This window comes from Rhinoderma darwinii, chromosome 5, assembly GCF_050947455.1.
Source record: "Rhinoderma darwinii isolate aRhiDar2 chromosome 5, aRhiDar2.hap1, whole genome shotgun sequence".
In the NCBI taxonomy this organism is placed as follows: domain Eukaryota; kingdom Metazoa; phylum Chordata; class Amphibia; order Anura; family Rhinodermatidae; genus Rhinoderma; species Rhinoderma darwinii.
The window spans coordinates 143,674,370-143,689,667 of record NC_134691.1 but is presented as its reverse complement, the minus strand read 5'-3'; the positions used below and the strand labels follow the sequence as shown (position 1 = coordinate 143,689,667).

Below are 15,298 nucleotides of genomic sequence, written 5' to 3'. Positions count from 1 at the left end.
GCCTCTCTGGAGGAGAGCATTCATGGGGTGCAGGCTGGAAGCGGACAGGGGCTGGTGGGCAACAGAAGAGCTCTGGTGCTCTTGTCCCACTTTTCTTTGGCAGGGGTCAATGGCGTGGTAAGATTGACACTGCACCCTTGTCACATGGTGCGGAGAACTGGGGGATAGCAACACTATTTCTCAACCTAGGGGAAGAAAAGAATAAACTAAAAATAAGACAAGCAGGGAGGTCTACTCTCCATCCTACGTACATGAAGCTTAAACCGATTAGCTCAGTGTCTGCAAGAGGGGTATAACCTGTGTTACCCAACAGCAGCAGCCTATACCAACATTCTTCTGTGTCCACTAATGAATCGAGCAAGATATAAAAAAAAGAAGTTGAATCTGTTTTTGTCGCCATATTCTATTTATTTTTTTTAACTGGTTTATTTTGTAAAAGTAGAATAAAAACGTTATAAATTTGGTAACGTAAAAGGTATTGACTTGCAGAATAAGTTAACATGTAATTTTTTCCGCACAGTGAACAACGCAAAAACAAAACCCAAAAACTTAATTTAAGAAATGCGTTTTTTTTTTTCCATTCTACCCCACAAACTACTTTTTAAAAGTTTGTCAGTACATTATATGGTACAATAAATGGTGAACCATTAAAAACCACAACTCGTCTCAAAAAGCCTACATAGATCGAGAAAAAAAAAAAAAAGATGGGGAGGAAAATATGAAAAATTGTGTGGCTACTAGGCCCTTTTACATGGGCCAATTATCGGGTGAACTGTGTAAACAGGAATATGTGCTGCCTACATGATGCAAATGCATAGGGACAAACGATTGTTCGTCCCCATACAATACTGACGATTGCTCCTTGTGAACGGAGTTAACAATGGAGCTAGCCTATCGATGTGCTGTATCAATCAGCGCTAGTTTTCACAGCCAGTATTGGGCCGTCTAAAAGGACCTTAAGAGACTCCGATTAACCCCTTTCAAGCAGCGGTCTCCTCTTCCTCTATAGGATTAAGCCTTTAAAAGTGAACATATCGTTCTCTTGCTGGGTTCCATTATAAACATGGAAATCTTATTCTACGGCTGATTAAATAATATTTTGTCCAAAGTCAAGTTTAACCTCTCGACGAGGTAAGCACATTTTTTGTCCTATTAGGATGCCTTGACAAATTCACCAGGTTTGAGATATGCTTTTGGTGAATTTATGGATCGATTCTTCCAATTGTATTCTATAGATGACCAAATTTCTATAGTGGTGAAACTTGTAAATTGATTTGCTCACATCTACTTCTGGCCAGTTCTGCACCCCCCCCTCCCCCTCCCCTACAGTTGGTACCAAAATGAAGTAGTAAAACTCCCCCTCTTGTAATGCTTAGGGACATCATGTTTTGCTAATCATATGTATTTGGAAAGTCTTATTTAATCTACTGTCACTTAGTATTTCTCACAACTGACTTCTCTTAAAACTTCAATGGCCTCTATACAAATGATTGGTGAACATGACATGGGTATAGAAATACTAAACCCCCCCCCAGGTTACCTTACTGTATGTAACAATAAGGCGGTTACCAATAAATGATGTGAGTCACAGGATAAACATTGTAGAGTTAAAACCATTTGTATTTTATCGTTTTATTGATGGCATTTATCCCATGGTTTAACATGTTAATTATACTGTAATAAACATGGCTTTAATATTAAACTTACTTATTATCCAAAGTCACCACAGTCCATTTGTGTAAATATAAAAATATATACTTAATACTTTGTACAATACTGGTTTTTGGTCCAAACAAAAATGGATCAGAAAAGCCAATAACCTAATACTTTAAAGAATTTCCAATTTTCTTTAAAGACTATTTGTATGGAATTAGGCAACTTTGAATAATGAGATTTACATAATAAAATCTGAAACAAGTCTAAACAAAGATTTGCTGCAACACAACAAAAAAAATTAAAAATTTCAAGTTCACAGATGTTTAGGTTATGCTGAAAAATACGCAGAAAGAAATTATATTTACATGAATATCATAAAATAAGGAAAAATAAAGTCGAAGAGAAAAAAAAAAAAAAGAGGAAGTAGAAGTATATTTATTGGATGAAGAACTACGTATCTAACAAATCGCGAGCAAGGGACCATCCATTAATCAGTCTTCAGCTATCAGAAAAGTTTTGGTGCACGATACACTCAACTTCACACATACACCGTCACAAACGAGGCATAGAAATCATTCATCTTAGTCTTCCTCTACACTATACAGAACCCCTCAACTTGTACTTACAATTTCAAAGCATCAGTAAAATAGTGGTGCAGATGAGAGGTATTATACAAAAGCCATTCACTGTGCAGGCTAGATTTGCTTGTATAGCCAGATCATGCCAAGTCTGGTACTAAAGTTGCTAGAATTAGATTTTTATTTTTTTATCAAAAATCTTCATCGCCACATGTTTAATTTACAAGAAGGGATGACATGGATCGGGGACTTTCAGCAAGTCCAAGGGCAGATTTGACGTCCACTAAACACAGCATGAGGTACACTCCAGTATTTGCACAATGCAGGACAACATTTTTTAAATGTTATTTATTTTCTAACCAAAAGGAAAATAAAAGGGAGGGAGGGGCGGGAGGGTGTAACATATCGAAGCCTATTTCCGTCTTCTTGCAGTCCTTATTTTTCTATTAGTAATTGTAGAAGGGGTTGTAGTTCGTCCATTAGCCCTGTAAAACAAAAACCCAGTTATTGTACTTACATTACCGAGATACAACCTAAAAAACCTTTAAAAGGGAGTCTGTCACCAGCATGTCCCAGTTAAACTAGTAAGGCTTTGTTCACATCTGCGTTGCGGTCCCGTTAACTTTAAGTCTGAGCTTTCCGTCAGAACGGGACCCTGAGCAGACACAAACTGACACCGACGGAAACCAGAGGTTTCCGTTTCAATCACCGGTGCCCACGGTTTCCGTTTGTGTCTGTTGTGTACCGGACCCGTCGTTTTGCCGGAAGCAATAGCATAGTCGACTACGCTATTGCTTCCAGCAAAAACGACGGGTCCGGTGCACAACAGAAACAAACTGAAATCATGGGCACCGCCTCCGCCTCCATTGAAATCAATGGTGATGGAAACGGAAACCTCTGGTTTCCGTTTATGTCTGCTCAGGGTCCCGTTCTGACGGAAACCTCTGACGGAACGTCAGAACGGTACCCCAACGCAGAGGTGAACGAAGCTCAACAGGGTATTATAGAGGAGACTAACCTGTTTCTAGCATTTATTTTCATTTTCTGCTTACTGCTTCCATTGTAGAGAAATACGTTTTATTAAGTTTACGCTAATGAGCATTTAGGTGCAATGAGGGCGTTATCATTTTAGGTCAGATCTTTTAGCGGTCCTCTATTACCTGCATAGCATACGAGTGCAAATTAATACATCAAATAGGCAAAGCCCTACACAAAGTTATTGCACATTTTTTCATTCAAAATCAGAGCACAAATAATAATAATGCATATACTCACCCCATATTAAATGTGGGGGGTTGGTTAAAGACAAATCCAGAGTTTGCAGGCTGGGCTGGGGCTGGGGCAGGGGCAGGATTTACACCAAATTGAAACACTCCAGGTGAACTTCCACTTGTAAAGTTGAAGTTTGAACTTCCGAATGGAAATCCAGTGCCTGAAATAAAAACACTTGTGTAAGATCAAATCGAAAACCAAACTGGGTGCATGGTTCCACGGCCGTGGTGTCTACCATTTGCCAGTTTCGGTATCTGACCCAAAGGTATCACACAGTAATTATTGACAGAGGACCTACACGTTTAGTATTATTGAAAGGACAACATGGCAAAGTGATATTACAGCACTATGACTTTCTTCAAGTGGGTGGTAAGGTATATGCAATTGTTTCTATTTAAAATTTGCCCTAGGTAAAAAAAAAAAGTAGCCATCTCTCTACCTCACTTTAGATAGAACTTATGTTTTCCAAAAAAAAACGAAACTATAAAATTACCCTACATTACAAAGAATACAAATGATATAATTTGTAATTCTTTCAAGTTAATCAAATAAGTTGCATGCCTCCTTAAAGATGCGCTTGCTATATGTACGAGATCACCATGGTGGCGGAGTCTTCAGTACAAGCCATAACTAACCGGTACAACCACTCGGATAGAGCAGTAGGGACAATCACATTTGACAGTCTCCCCGACATGTTTCGCGTTCTTAGGCGTTTAGGGTCTATGGTGCGGGCACGCTCTTACACAAAAGCTTTTAGAACCCTCCCAGCTTTTCTCAGCCAATCCACACCCTCTCTGTAGTTTGATTGACAGCCGTATTGGCCAATAGTTAGCGATGTATGTCATCAAAAGTGTCACCTGTCAGTCTAGCCAATCAGTGTTGCTGGGAAGCGCTTGCACTTTGTCCCAAACAGGATACATAAAAAGTAACAGTTGAGTTGATTCTATTTGTATTATTGTGATTGCTCAGGGTGGTAGTTATTGGTCAACTTCAATGTAATGGAGAAACAAGGCTGGCACTGCCCTATTTCAGACACAACACAATCACTGCACAAAGTTCCTTGTTTGGTTAGCACACGTGGAGTACATCTGTCAAGTTGCTGCCCACGGGGTGCTCATCGTCAGAAAACCGCACGTAAATAACTTGAATGAAGTTAGTAGAAGTACGAGGCACTCACCGTCTGTGGCAATAAAAAAAGATTTATTGAAAAAATTCTCGGTCTGTTAGATGTGGAAAAGCCTACGACCGTTTCATGCTACAAGCGCTTTATCAAGGCCATCACGGCACTTCCTCTTTGCTCCTTTTGTATTGTGCTCATCAAGAGCATGTGTGATTCGTTTAATCCGTCAAAAATAGCAAAGACTGCTCAATAATGCATAATAAACAGCAGAGTAATACAATATAACAAAAGCACACTCTACACATTAAAAACAAGAGGAAATGTAACATTCAAAAAAAAAAAAAAGGAACTGAGATCGTTGCCGTCATTAAGACCCATTGGTCCCAGTGCCTCAGTTTTTAAAATAAATCGCAGCCTCCCTTTGTAATAGGGTACAATGTCTGTCACCCCCTGATGAATCTGGTTTTATCTGAACAATGCCTGCAAAATGCATACCACTGTAGTCATCGCCGTGGCACTCGTTCATATGCTGCATAAGTCTGACAGCCCTTACTGGTGTCTAGAGAACGTACATGTTCGCCAAATCGTTTTTGCGTTTGGCGAATAGTTTTACCTATGTAAATTCTCTGACAAGGGCAAAAAATTACATAAAACTACATAGTGTCTTGCAGGTAATCAAATCTTCAATACAAAAGGTACAGCCCCCTATCCTAAGGTACCTTGCACGTAAAAGATGATTGCAAAATCTGCACTGACCGCATCTATGGTTGCCCTTCGGCCTTGCTGATGATAACCAGTCTCCTGCTTCAATACTATATGTAAACCTCCCCTCAACTAATATATCCTTCAAATTCTGACACCTACGGAAGGAAACAATTGGACGCCTGGTTGCGAACTCCGTAAGCAGAGGATCGTTCTCAACCAGATGCTAATTGTTATTAATACTAGAACGAATAACATCGCTCATCGGACTGAAACCGAAGGATAATACAAATCGCTTACTATCCTTATTGATGTTTTTATTTCTACGTTTAGATTTTAATAAAGAGAATTGACTATTACTATTAGCTCTTTCAAATGGTCCTGAAAGGAGATGTGGTGGGTAACCCGGATTAAGTAATCTTTGACTTAGTTCTTCAGACTGTTTGAAGAACATGTCATCATGAATGTTAATTCTTCTTAGTCTCAGAAATTGGGCATATGGGAGGGACCGCATAATGTGACTGGGGTGGTAACTGTCAAACCCAAGTAGTGTATTTGTTGCAGTTGGTTTCCGATAACCTCTAGTTTGCAGTCGTCCCTCACTTACATGTACATCTAAAAACTCAATCTCCTGGTCTCCAAATTTATAAATAAAATGCATGTTCATGTCATTTTTATTGAGGTACTCCGTAAATTGTAAAAATTCCTCATGAGTTCCAGGCCATACTATGAATATGTCATCTATATAGCGTAAGAAAATGACGCTAAATATTTGGCAAAAGGGATAGATACATTGTAAATTAACACTCGTTCCACTTTAGCCAGGAATAGGTTCGCAAAGGTGAGAGCCACTGGGGTCCCCATAGACGTACTGGCTATCTGGCGATACTACTGTCCATCGAATTGGAAAGAGTTATGATTGAGAACAAAAACGTAGTGCCTCACAAATATACTGAGAAAAGTGGGGGTCTCCTTTTGTATAGCCCAATTGATGACCAACAGCCTGTACACCCGCATCCTGCGGGATGCGGATGTACAGACTTACGACGTGAATAGTAGCCAATTTGAAATGAGATTGCCAACGAAAATCCATAATGATAGACAAAAAGTCCTTAGTGTCCTGTAAGGCTGGGTTCACACGACCTATTTTCAGGCATAAACGAGGCGTTTTACGCCTCGAATTACGCCTGAAAACACGGCTCAAATACGTCAGCAAACATCTGCCCATTCATTTCAATGGGTTTGCCGACGTACTGTGCAGACTACCTGTAATTTTACGCGTCGCTGTCAAAAGACGGCGCTTAAAATAACAGCCTCGTCAAAGAAGTGCAGGACACTTCATGGGATGTAATTTGAGCCGTTTTTCATTGACTTCAATGAAGAACAGCTCAAAATCACGGCCGTAATTGACGCCTCGCAAAACGCGAGTACGAGCAATTACGTCTGAAATGCAGGAGCTGTTTTCTCCTGTAATTTCAGCCGTAATGGACGTTATCGTGTGCACATACCCTAAATATGATGGTATGTTTATCAATAAAGAACGTAACAGCCAATCTAGGTAGCAGGAAAGAGGCTGAGTAACAGAACCCATTCCTGCCATGATTGGGGCGGCCAGGTGGACGGATCATAGATTTATGTATTTTTGGAATCGTATACCAATATGGCTTTTTGGGGAGAGATATAATCAGGTTTTTCTGCAAATCGTTCAGAAAAAACCCTCCTACTCTTCTTAATAATGATCGTAATGTCCCCAAATAGGTCATGGTTGGATCCCTATTAACCCCTTAAGGACACAGCCAATTTTAGCCTTGAGGACAGAGCAATTTTTTTTACATTTCCCTCTTTGCATCCCGACGCTCATAACGCTTTTATTTTTTGTACGACGTAGTTGTATGAGACTTTGTTTTTTGCGGGACAAGTTGTACTTTATGTACGTACCATTTTTTGGTACAAATACATTATCGTTTAATTTCTATAAATTTTTAATTAGATTAAAATGCAGAAAAAAAGCAGTTGTGCAGCAGTTTTAATATTTATTTTTTTACACCATACACCGATCATAATAAATAATGGTATACATTTGTAGTACAGGTTGTTACGATCGTGGCGATACCAAATATGTCTATATTATTTTGTGTTTTGGGACTTATTTTTTATAATAAATCAACTTTTTAAAATATGTGTGTTTCTGTGTATTTTAATTACTTTTTATTTATTTATTTACCATTATTTTTTTTTTACATTCATTTAACTTTTTTTTTTAATCCCATAAAGGGATTTATCATTTTGATTTTGATTTTGTAACTGCAATGTACTGGCATAGATCTATATGCCAGTACATTAGCCTGTTACTGATCGTACACAGGCAGTTGTTAGGGCATACCTCAGTATGCCCTAACAACAGGAAATATGTTCAGACAGCCCTGGGGTCCTTCACTGGACCCTGGGCTGTCTGGCCATACGAGTTGTTGGCTTTGATCGCGTCACAGTTATATTCTGTGACGCGATCAATGTGCAGTCCCCTCTCCTTGAACGCCGCGATCAGCAGTCATCGCGGCGTTCAAAGGGTTAACAGCGGAGAGAAGATGTTTCTCTCCTCTCCGCTGTCAGAGCGGGGCCGTGGCTGTGTATTACTGCCGTTGCCCCGCTCTCGATCGCACACGCAGAGACTGCTGTCACACAGGACGAGTATGCTCGTCCTAATGCGCGAAGTGCTCGCTGCTCAGGACGAGCATACTCGTCCTGTGTCGGCAACCAGTTAAGTAGTTCATAAACTGTGCGATCATGCAATTGGCGATGGGCCTCTTCTATACAATAGTCTTTTGAGTACCGTCTTCAGGACAATGTCCTTATTGAAACTAAGCCATTTAAGCTCTTAGTTCTGCAATCGACAGATTTGAAGTGACAGTGAGATATTTTAAACACTTCACTCATAACTCCTTTAACCCCTTCCCCTGCTCACATTCTGGGCCCTAATGACCAAGCCATTTTTTTAATTTTTCCATTGTCACATTCGAAGAGCTATAACTTTTTTATTTTTGCGTCGACATAGCTGTAAAAGGTCTTGTTTTTTGCGGGACAAATTTTACTTCTTAATAGCACCATTTTGGGGTACATAGAATTTATTCATTAAATTTTATTAACTTTTTTGGGGGGTGGAAGAAGAAAACCTGATATTTCACCACTCTTTTTGCGCCCTAAATCTACGTCGTATAAATAACACCACAACTTTATTCAGCGGGTTGTTACGATTGCAAAGATACCAAATTTGTATAGATTTTGTATGTTTTACTACTTACACAGTAAAAACACTTTTTCAAAATTATTTGTTCTTGCGTCTCCATATTTGAAGAGCCATAATTTTTTTATTGTTCCGCCGATGCGGTTGTATGAGGGCTTTTTTTTTGCGGGACAACTTGTAGTTTTTATTGGTACCATTTTGGAGTAGATGCGACTTTTTGATCACTTTTTATCACATTTTTTTTAAGTCTGGATTCACAGAAAACAGCAATTTTTCCATTGCTTATTTTATTTTTTACGGCGTTCACCGTGCGGGTTAAAAAATGTAACAGCTTTATAGTTGTGGACGTTACAGACGCGGCGATACCAAATATGTGTAACTTTTTTTGCTTTATTGTTTTGTTTTTTTAATAGTAAAACATTTTGTAAGGGGAAAAAGTAGGTTTTTCATTTTTTTTTTTATTAACTTTATTCAACTTTTTTTTATTTTTATACTAGTCCCACTAGGGGACTTTTATATGCGATCGCCATTATAATACACTGCAATACTTCGTATTGCAGTGTATTACTGCCTGTCCATTTAACACAGACAGGCATCTGCTAGGACATGCCTCCGGCATGACCTAGAAGGCATTTACTACGGGCAGACCTGGGGGCCTTTATTAGGCCCCCGGCTGCCATCAGAGACACAGACACTCTGATCTTATCACCGGGTGTCGGTGGGATGAGAGGGAGCTCCCTCCCTCGCTCCAAAGCCACTCAGATGCGGTGCACGCTATTCAGCACTGCATCTGAGGGGTTAAACGGGTGAGATCAATACTAATATCGATCTCACCTGGTCAAGCAGGGATGCCCCCAACCCTCTGCTGCCTCTGGCAGATGAGCGCAGGGTGATTTGACGTGTCCCTGCTCTGTTTACTTTATTCTACAGCAGCGCCGTGGAATGGCGGCGCTGTAGAAAAGCCCATTAATGACCGCCGTGAAAAGGCTTATCGGCGGTCATTAAGGGGTTAACAAACATATACAAAGAAGAGCCGGCAGGCAAGGGGGGATAAAAGGTGGATTGTACTCCACCCATGAACCGCTCACTACTGCTAACGGTTTCCCCACCAAATGGATTATCCAGAGAGACATCCATAAGTGTGTGAAACATTAATATCATCCGGAGAAAAGTTCTCATGGAGACTAAAGCCCAGATTCCCAGCCTTAACTCTTCCCTCTCCTAGTGGAAGTTCCCGATCCTGAATCTGGTTAGAAAAAATACGATGCAAATTCATTTTCCGTGCTGATCTATATAAATCAATTTAAAATTTTGTAGTCAAATTCAGTGGTAATACAACCGCAGTGAAACGGTCGTAGGCTTTTCCACATCTAACAGACCGAGATGCCACAGACGGTAAGTGCCTCGTACTTCTACTATCTTCATTGGTCAACTTCACCACTGCGCTTGCCTGGGTACTGCGATGATCGTTCATTAGATAAAAGACATTGCGCTTGCTCAGATACTAAGGCCCTATTCACACAGAGTTTTTTTCCCTCCCATTGTTTTCAATGGGAGGTGGAGGCGGTTTTCCCACGAGCGGAAAAAAAGGCGGCATGCCCTATCTTGAGACGTTTTCCGCCTCAGAAACCCCATTGAAATCAATGGGAGACTGAAAAAAAATGCCACGAACGGCCACAGCGTTTGACGTGTTTTCTGGCAAAAAACACTTGCAGTTTTTACCTTTGCCTGTTGAACAACGTGTTAAAACAAAATTTAAAAGTGACAAAATTATTATGTGCTCTAAATTCAGAAAATTATTCAAGGCATAGCATGTTGCTATTGTACATGCATTTAAATTAATCTGAAATCAAATCATGATCTTTTCCATCCTGTAGTAGTAACTTAAAGAGCTTTCCCAAAATCATAAATTATTACCTATCCACAGAATAGGTGATATGTTCTGGTCGATGGCATACCCATCGATCGGGAGAACGGGGCTTCCTAACCTCCGTTCCTCCTCACTGCTCGGTTGCAGTAAGGAGGACATTGGAGCGGCAGTCGAGCATGAGCGCTACCGCTCCATTCAAAGTCTATGGGAATAATGGAGACCACAATGCCTATCTCACTCACACATATAGCAAATAGGTCACATTTAACCTATTTTATTAAATTGAAAGTCTTACAAACGATATGGGACTGTTGGTGACAATTTTTATTCTTTGTGGTGTAGGATAATTTAGAGTTTTAATGGAAGGAAAAAAAAAAAAGTTATACCTCATTTCTAAAGTACGGTGAAAAAGAATCACTTTTTTGCTCTAGGGCAAACTATAAATAGAAATTACGCCACTACGAACCCAACATCAATTATATATATAATTTATATACACAGGCCAGACAATGATTTAGTCCTTCAACCTGTCCTACCAGTCAGCATTGACTTATAAGTGCTGAGAGCTGCTTCCATAGATGATCTATTTTTTTACACGTTTATGGCGTATCAAAAGGATCGATGGTGGAATGACCACTGGGGACCTCGATGAGAGATACAGAAGCAGCCCAGTGAGCACCTACCAAGCATATAAACGTACATGGATGGAAAATATCATTAACCCCAAGACAGAACGGTTCTGGACTGGCACACCAATGTCAATCCTTTAAACCATCAAACATGCCAATATCTTCATCACTGTGCTGCTTACTCGGAGTTTAGTGTTCACGAATACCCACTACCCTCACAAGAGCCGGATACTCACCACTTGCAGGAGCTGCATTGGATCCAAAACCAGGTTGAGAGCTTTGCTGTCCAAACACTGGGGTCTGCACATTGCTGTTCAGTGATCCAAAAGCCGGGACATTTTGAGAAGTAGTGGGAAACAAACCAGTAGATGCAGATGAGCCGAAGGCTGGAGGGGCATTTGTCTGGCTGGCAGGCTTCCCAAATGTTGGAACAGGGCTAGCCGCAGCAGCAGGAGCGGGTGCTCCGGCTGCACCGAAGATAAAAGGAGAGGAGTTGGTACCTGGAGAAGGGGGAAATAAATAAAAAAAACAACATATGTTTATGCAATGGCTATTTGCTTCTCCTTCCTTTTTCCCACATCCCGCTTTTCTTTATACACCTCCATATTACTCCATTTTGCAATGCCTAGAATATGTACAGTAATTTTGTGCCTTTCATTGCACTATTGCTGCTTACACACAATGAGTTTGATGTACTCACTAAAGTGTAGTGAAACCATAATGAAGTTATTGTATTTAACTCTTGGTAAGGAATGGCATAAAAATATGAAGTAAAACCAGCAATGTAGCTGCCATTTGCATGTTGTAGCAAGCGCTAGTTCCATCTGAAATCGGATGGTGTAAGTAATAGGCACTGTAGTCTGCAGAACTTCGACCCTGTACTTGGTTAAAGAGGCTCTGTCACCAGATTGTAACTTGACTATCTCCTACATAATCTGATCGGCGCTGTAATGTAGATAACAGCAGTGGTTTTTATTTTGAAAAACGATCATTTTTGAGCAAGTTATGAGCTAGTTTAGATTTATGCTAATGAGTTTCTCAATGGACAACTGGGCGTGTTTTTACTTTTTACCAACTGGGTGTTGTACAGAGGAGTGTATGACGCTGACCAATCAGTGACTAATCAGTGACTAATCAGTGACTAATCAGTGACTAATCAGTGACTAATCAGTGACTAATCAGTGACTAATCAGTGACTAATCAGTGTCCTACACTTCTCATTGTTCCAGTCCAGCATGATCCACAGCACAGTGTGATTGTGCAGTGAAAGAAGTAAACACGACCAGATGTTACACACACAATACACGCCCAGTTGGAAAGAGAAAACACGCCCAGTTGTCCATTAGAAAGGCTCATAACTTGGCCAAAAATGATCGTTTTTTTAAAAAAAAAACACGTTACTGTTATCTACATTAGAGCGCCGATCACATGCAATAGGACATAGGGATTTGATAATCTGGTGACAGAGCCTCTTTAAACAGTTGATGAGCAGACCTTTGCGGTCACCGCTTACATAGTGTTTATTCAGATTTGCATCACCATCATTAGTCTGCGAGGAGAAGCTACATAGATGTGGAAGATACAGGGAAGCCTATGTATACATCAAGTCCAGGCAATAGTCTCTGCGGTTTACAAGGAGCACGTTTTTACACAAACTATACAGTAAAAGCAGAACTCTGCGAGATTGGCTTAAAAACATTTAGAACCCCTTTAAGGCTGGGTTCACACGAGCACATTAACGTCCGTAATGGACGGACGTATTTCGGCCGGAAGTCCCGGACCGAATTCAGTGCAGGGAGCCGGGCTCCTAGCATCGTAGTTATGTACGACACTAGGAGTCCCTGCCTCTCCGTGGAACTACTGTCCCGTACTGAAAACATGATTACAGTACGGGACAGTTCTCCTGCAGAGAGGCAGGGACTCCTAGCATCGTATATAACTATGATGCTAGGAGCCCGGCTCCCTGCACCGAGTTCGGTCCGGGACTTCCGGCCGAAATACGTCCGTCCATTACGGACGTTAATGTGCTCGTGTGAACCCAGCCTAAGGCCTCATGCACACGACCGTATTTTTTCCCACCCGTAAATACTGGCGTAAATACGGGTCCGGTGTCACACGTATTCCACCCGTTTTGCACCAGTATTTACGAACCCGTGCTCGTAAATATGGGTCCGGTGTCACACGTATTCCACCCGTATTTACGAGCACGTTTTTGGCGGCAAAATAGCACTGCACTAATCGGCAGCCCCTTCTCTCTATCAGTGCAGGATAGAGAGAAGGGACAGCCTTTTCTGTAATAAAAGTTAAAGAAATTCATACTTACCCGGCCGTTGTCTTGGTGACGCGTCCCTCTCTTCACATCCAGCCCGACATCCCTGGATGACGCGGCAGTCCATGTGACCGCTGCAGCCTGTGATTGACCTGTGATTGGCTGCAGCGGTCACATGGCCTGAAACGTCATCCAGGACGTCGGGCCGGATGTCGAGAGAGACGCGTCACCAAGGCAACGGGCGGGAGACCGGACTGGAGGAAGCAGTCGGTAAGTATGAACGTCTTTTATTTTTATTTTTTACAGGTTTATACTGATCGGTAGTCACTGTCCAGGGTGCTGAAAGAGTTACTGCCGATCAGTTAACTCTTTCAGCTCCCTGGACAGTGACTATTTACTGACGTCACTTAGCAACGCTGCCGTAATGACGGGTGCACACATGTAGCCACCCGTCATTACGAGAGCTCCATAGACTTCTATGGACTGTCCGTGCCGTTATTACGGCCAGAAATAAGACATGTTCTATCTTTTTCAACGGCACGGGCACCTTCCCGTGAGAAAACGGGAAGGCACCCGTCGCCAATAGAAGTCTATGAGCCCGTTATTAGGGGTCGTAATTACGACCCGTAATAACGGGAGTTTTTACGGTCGTGTGCATGAGGCCTTAGTGTAATCACTCTTGGAACCCTTAGAGATCAGCTGTAAATGCTGGGGGAAGCTCCGACTGCCATACAATTTCCAAACAGGGCAGCAATTTTAATAAAATGCTGACATTGTAATACAGGAGTTCGACAGAACAAGCAGGTGTCAGCCAGAGCGGAGAACTACTGCAAAGAGGGCAGACCCCCTCCCCCACTCTGATGCCCATACAGAAAGGGGTTGTCTTGAAATGGTTAATGAGAAAATCGTGCCATTCCTCAGAGCTATTAGAGTACTAGGTTATACATTTTTAGCTAGAGGCTACAGTCGTTTCCAAGGGAAGGACACATCTATCTTGAATCTTAAAAAGCTGTAAAATCCTAACTGTTCGGAAACACAAACTTCCCGTATGCTGAATAGTCTTCTTTTTTTTCTTTCTTCAGACAAATATCTGGGTGGTTTAGTCCGCTATACACAGTAAAAAAGTTTACCTGTTACATTTGATGTGTTTGCTCCTGTGAAGTTAAAGCTCGGAGCTGCTGGTGTTGTACTTGGAGCATTTGCTCCAAAGAGAAATGGCGATGCACAAGCTGGAGCAGTGCTTGTGGAGGTCACGGCCGGTTTACTTTCCGGTCCCGAGAAAAAGGTAGTCTTGGATTCATTTGGATTGACAAACAAAGTGCCGCTCGCTGTGGTGGCCGGCTGTCCGAAAACAAAGGGAGCAGCTGAAGAGTTGGTGGATGTACTCGAGTTTCCAAACAAACTGCTGGAATTGACCGAGGTGTTTGTGGAAGCTCCGAAGGCGCTGCTAGCACTTATTGTATTCACAGGGGCTGCACCGCCAAACACACTGCTGGAACCAGACGCAGCGATGGAAGGAGCTACACTTCCAAATATCGTGCTGGAATTCGCAGGTGTGTTCAAAGCCGTTGTACTAGCTATCAGACTGCTAGAACCGGCGGGAGCAGGTAATGCAGCAGAACTGCTAAATCCAGTGCTGGTGGGTGCACTAGCCAAAGCTGTAGAGCCAAAGCCACTGGAACCAGATGTACCATCAGACTGCACAGCACTGCCAAATATGACACCAGTGCTAGACTGAGTGCTGGGCTGCTGAACACTGCCAAATACACTGCCAGAACTTCCAATACTGCTGGGCTGAGGTGCTGTGGAGGATCCATTACTTTGAAATCCAAATCCAAACGGCTTTGTGGCTCCTGTGTTTGCAAAATGAAAAATGGGAGACAAACCTTAATTTAACGGAGTAAACGGTGTTTCTGCATTGCATTCATATCCACCAAACCAACCCCGAGCTCTGACAAAGA

General features: G+C 41.7%; 1 protein-coding gene across 1 annotated transcript in view; it reads right to left on the bottom strand.

Annotated features, from left to right (window-relative positions):
• Nucleotides 1–1,599: 1,599 nt before the first annotated feature.
• The window catches only part of NUP153 (nucleoporin 153), an 80,281-nt gene continuing 66,582 nt past the window's right edge, over nucleotides 1,600–15,298 (bottom strand). Inside the window, exons 19-22 of the mRNA XM_075826602.1 lie at nucleotides 14,468–15,190; nucleotides 11,305–11,568; nucleotides 3,510–3,666; nucleotides 1,600–2,719 (exon numbers count right to left, since the gene is read on the bottom strand). Of these exons, the coding sequence (XP_075682717.1) occupies nucleotides 2,647–2,719; nucleotides 3,510–3,666; nucleotides 11,305–11,568; nucleotides 14,468–15,190 (1,217 nt within the window). The 3' untranslated portion in view covers nucleotides 1,600–2,646. The remainder of the gene's footprint in view (nucleotides 2,720–3,509; nucleotides 3,667–11,304; nucleotides 11,569–14,467; nucleotides 15,191–15,298) is intronic.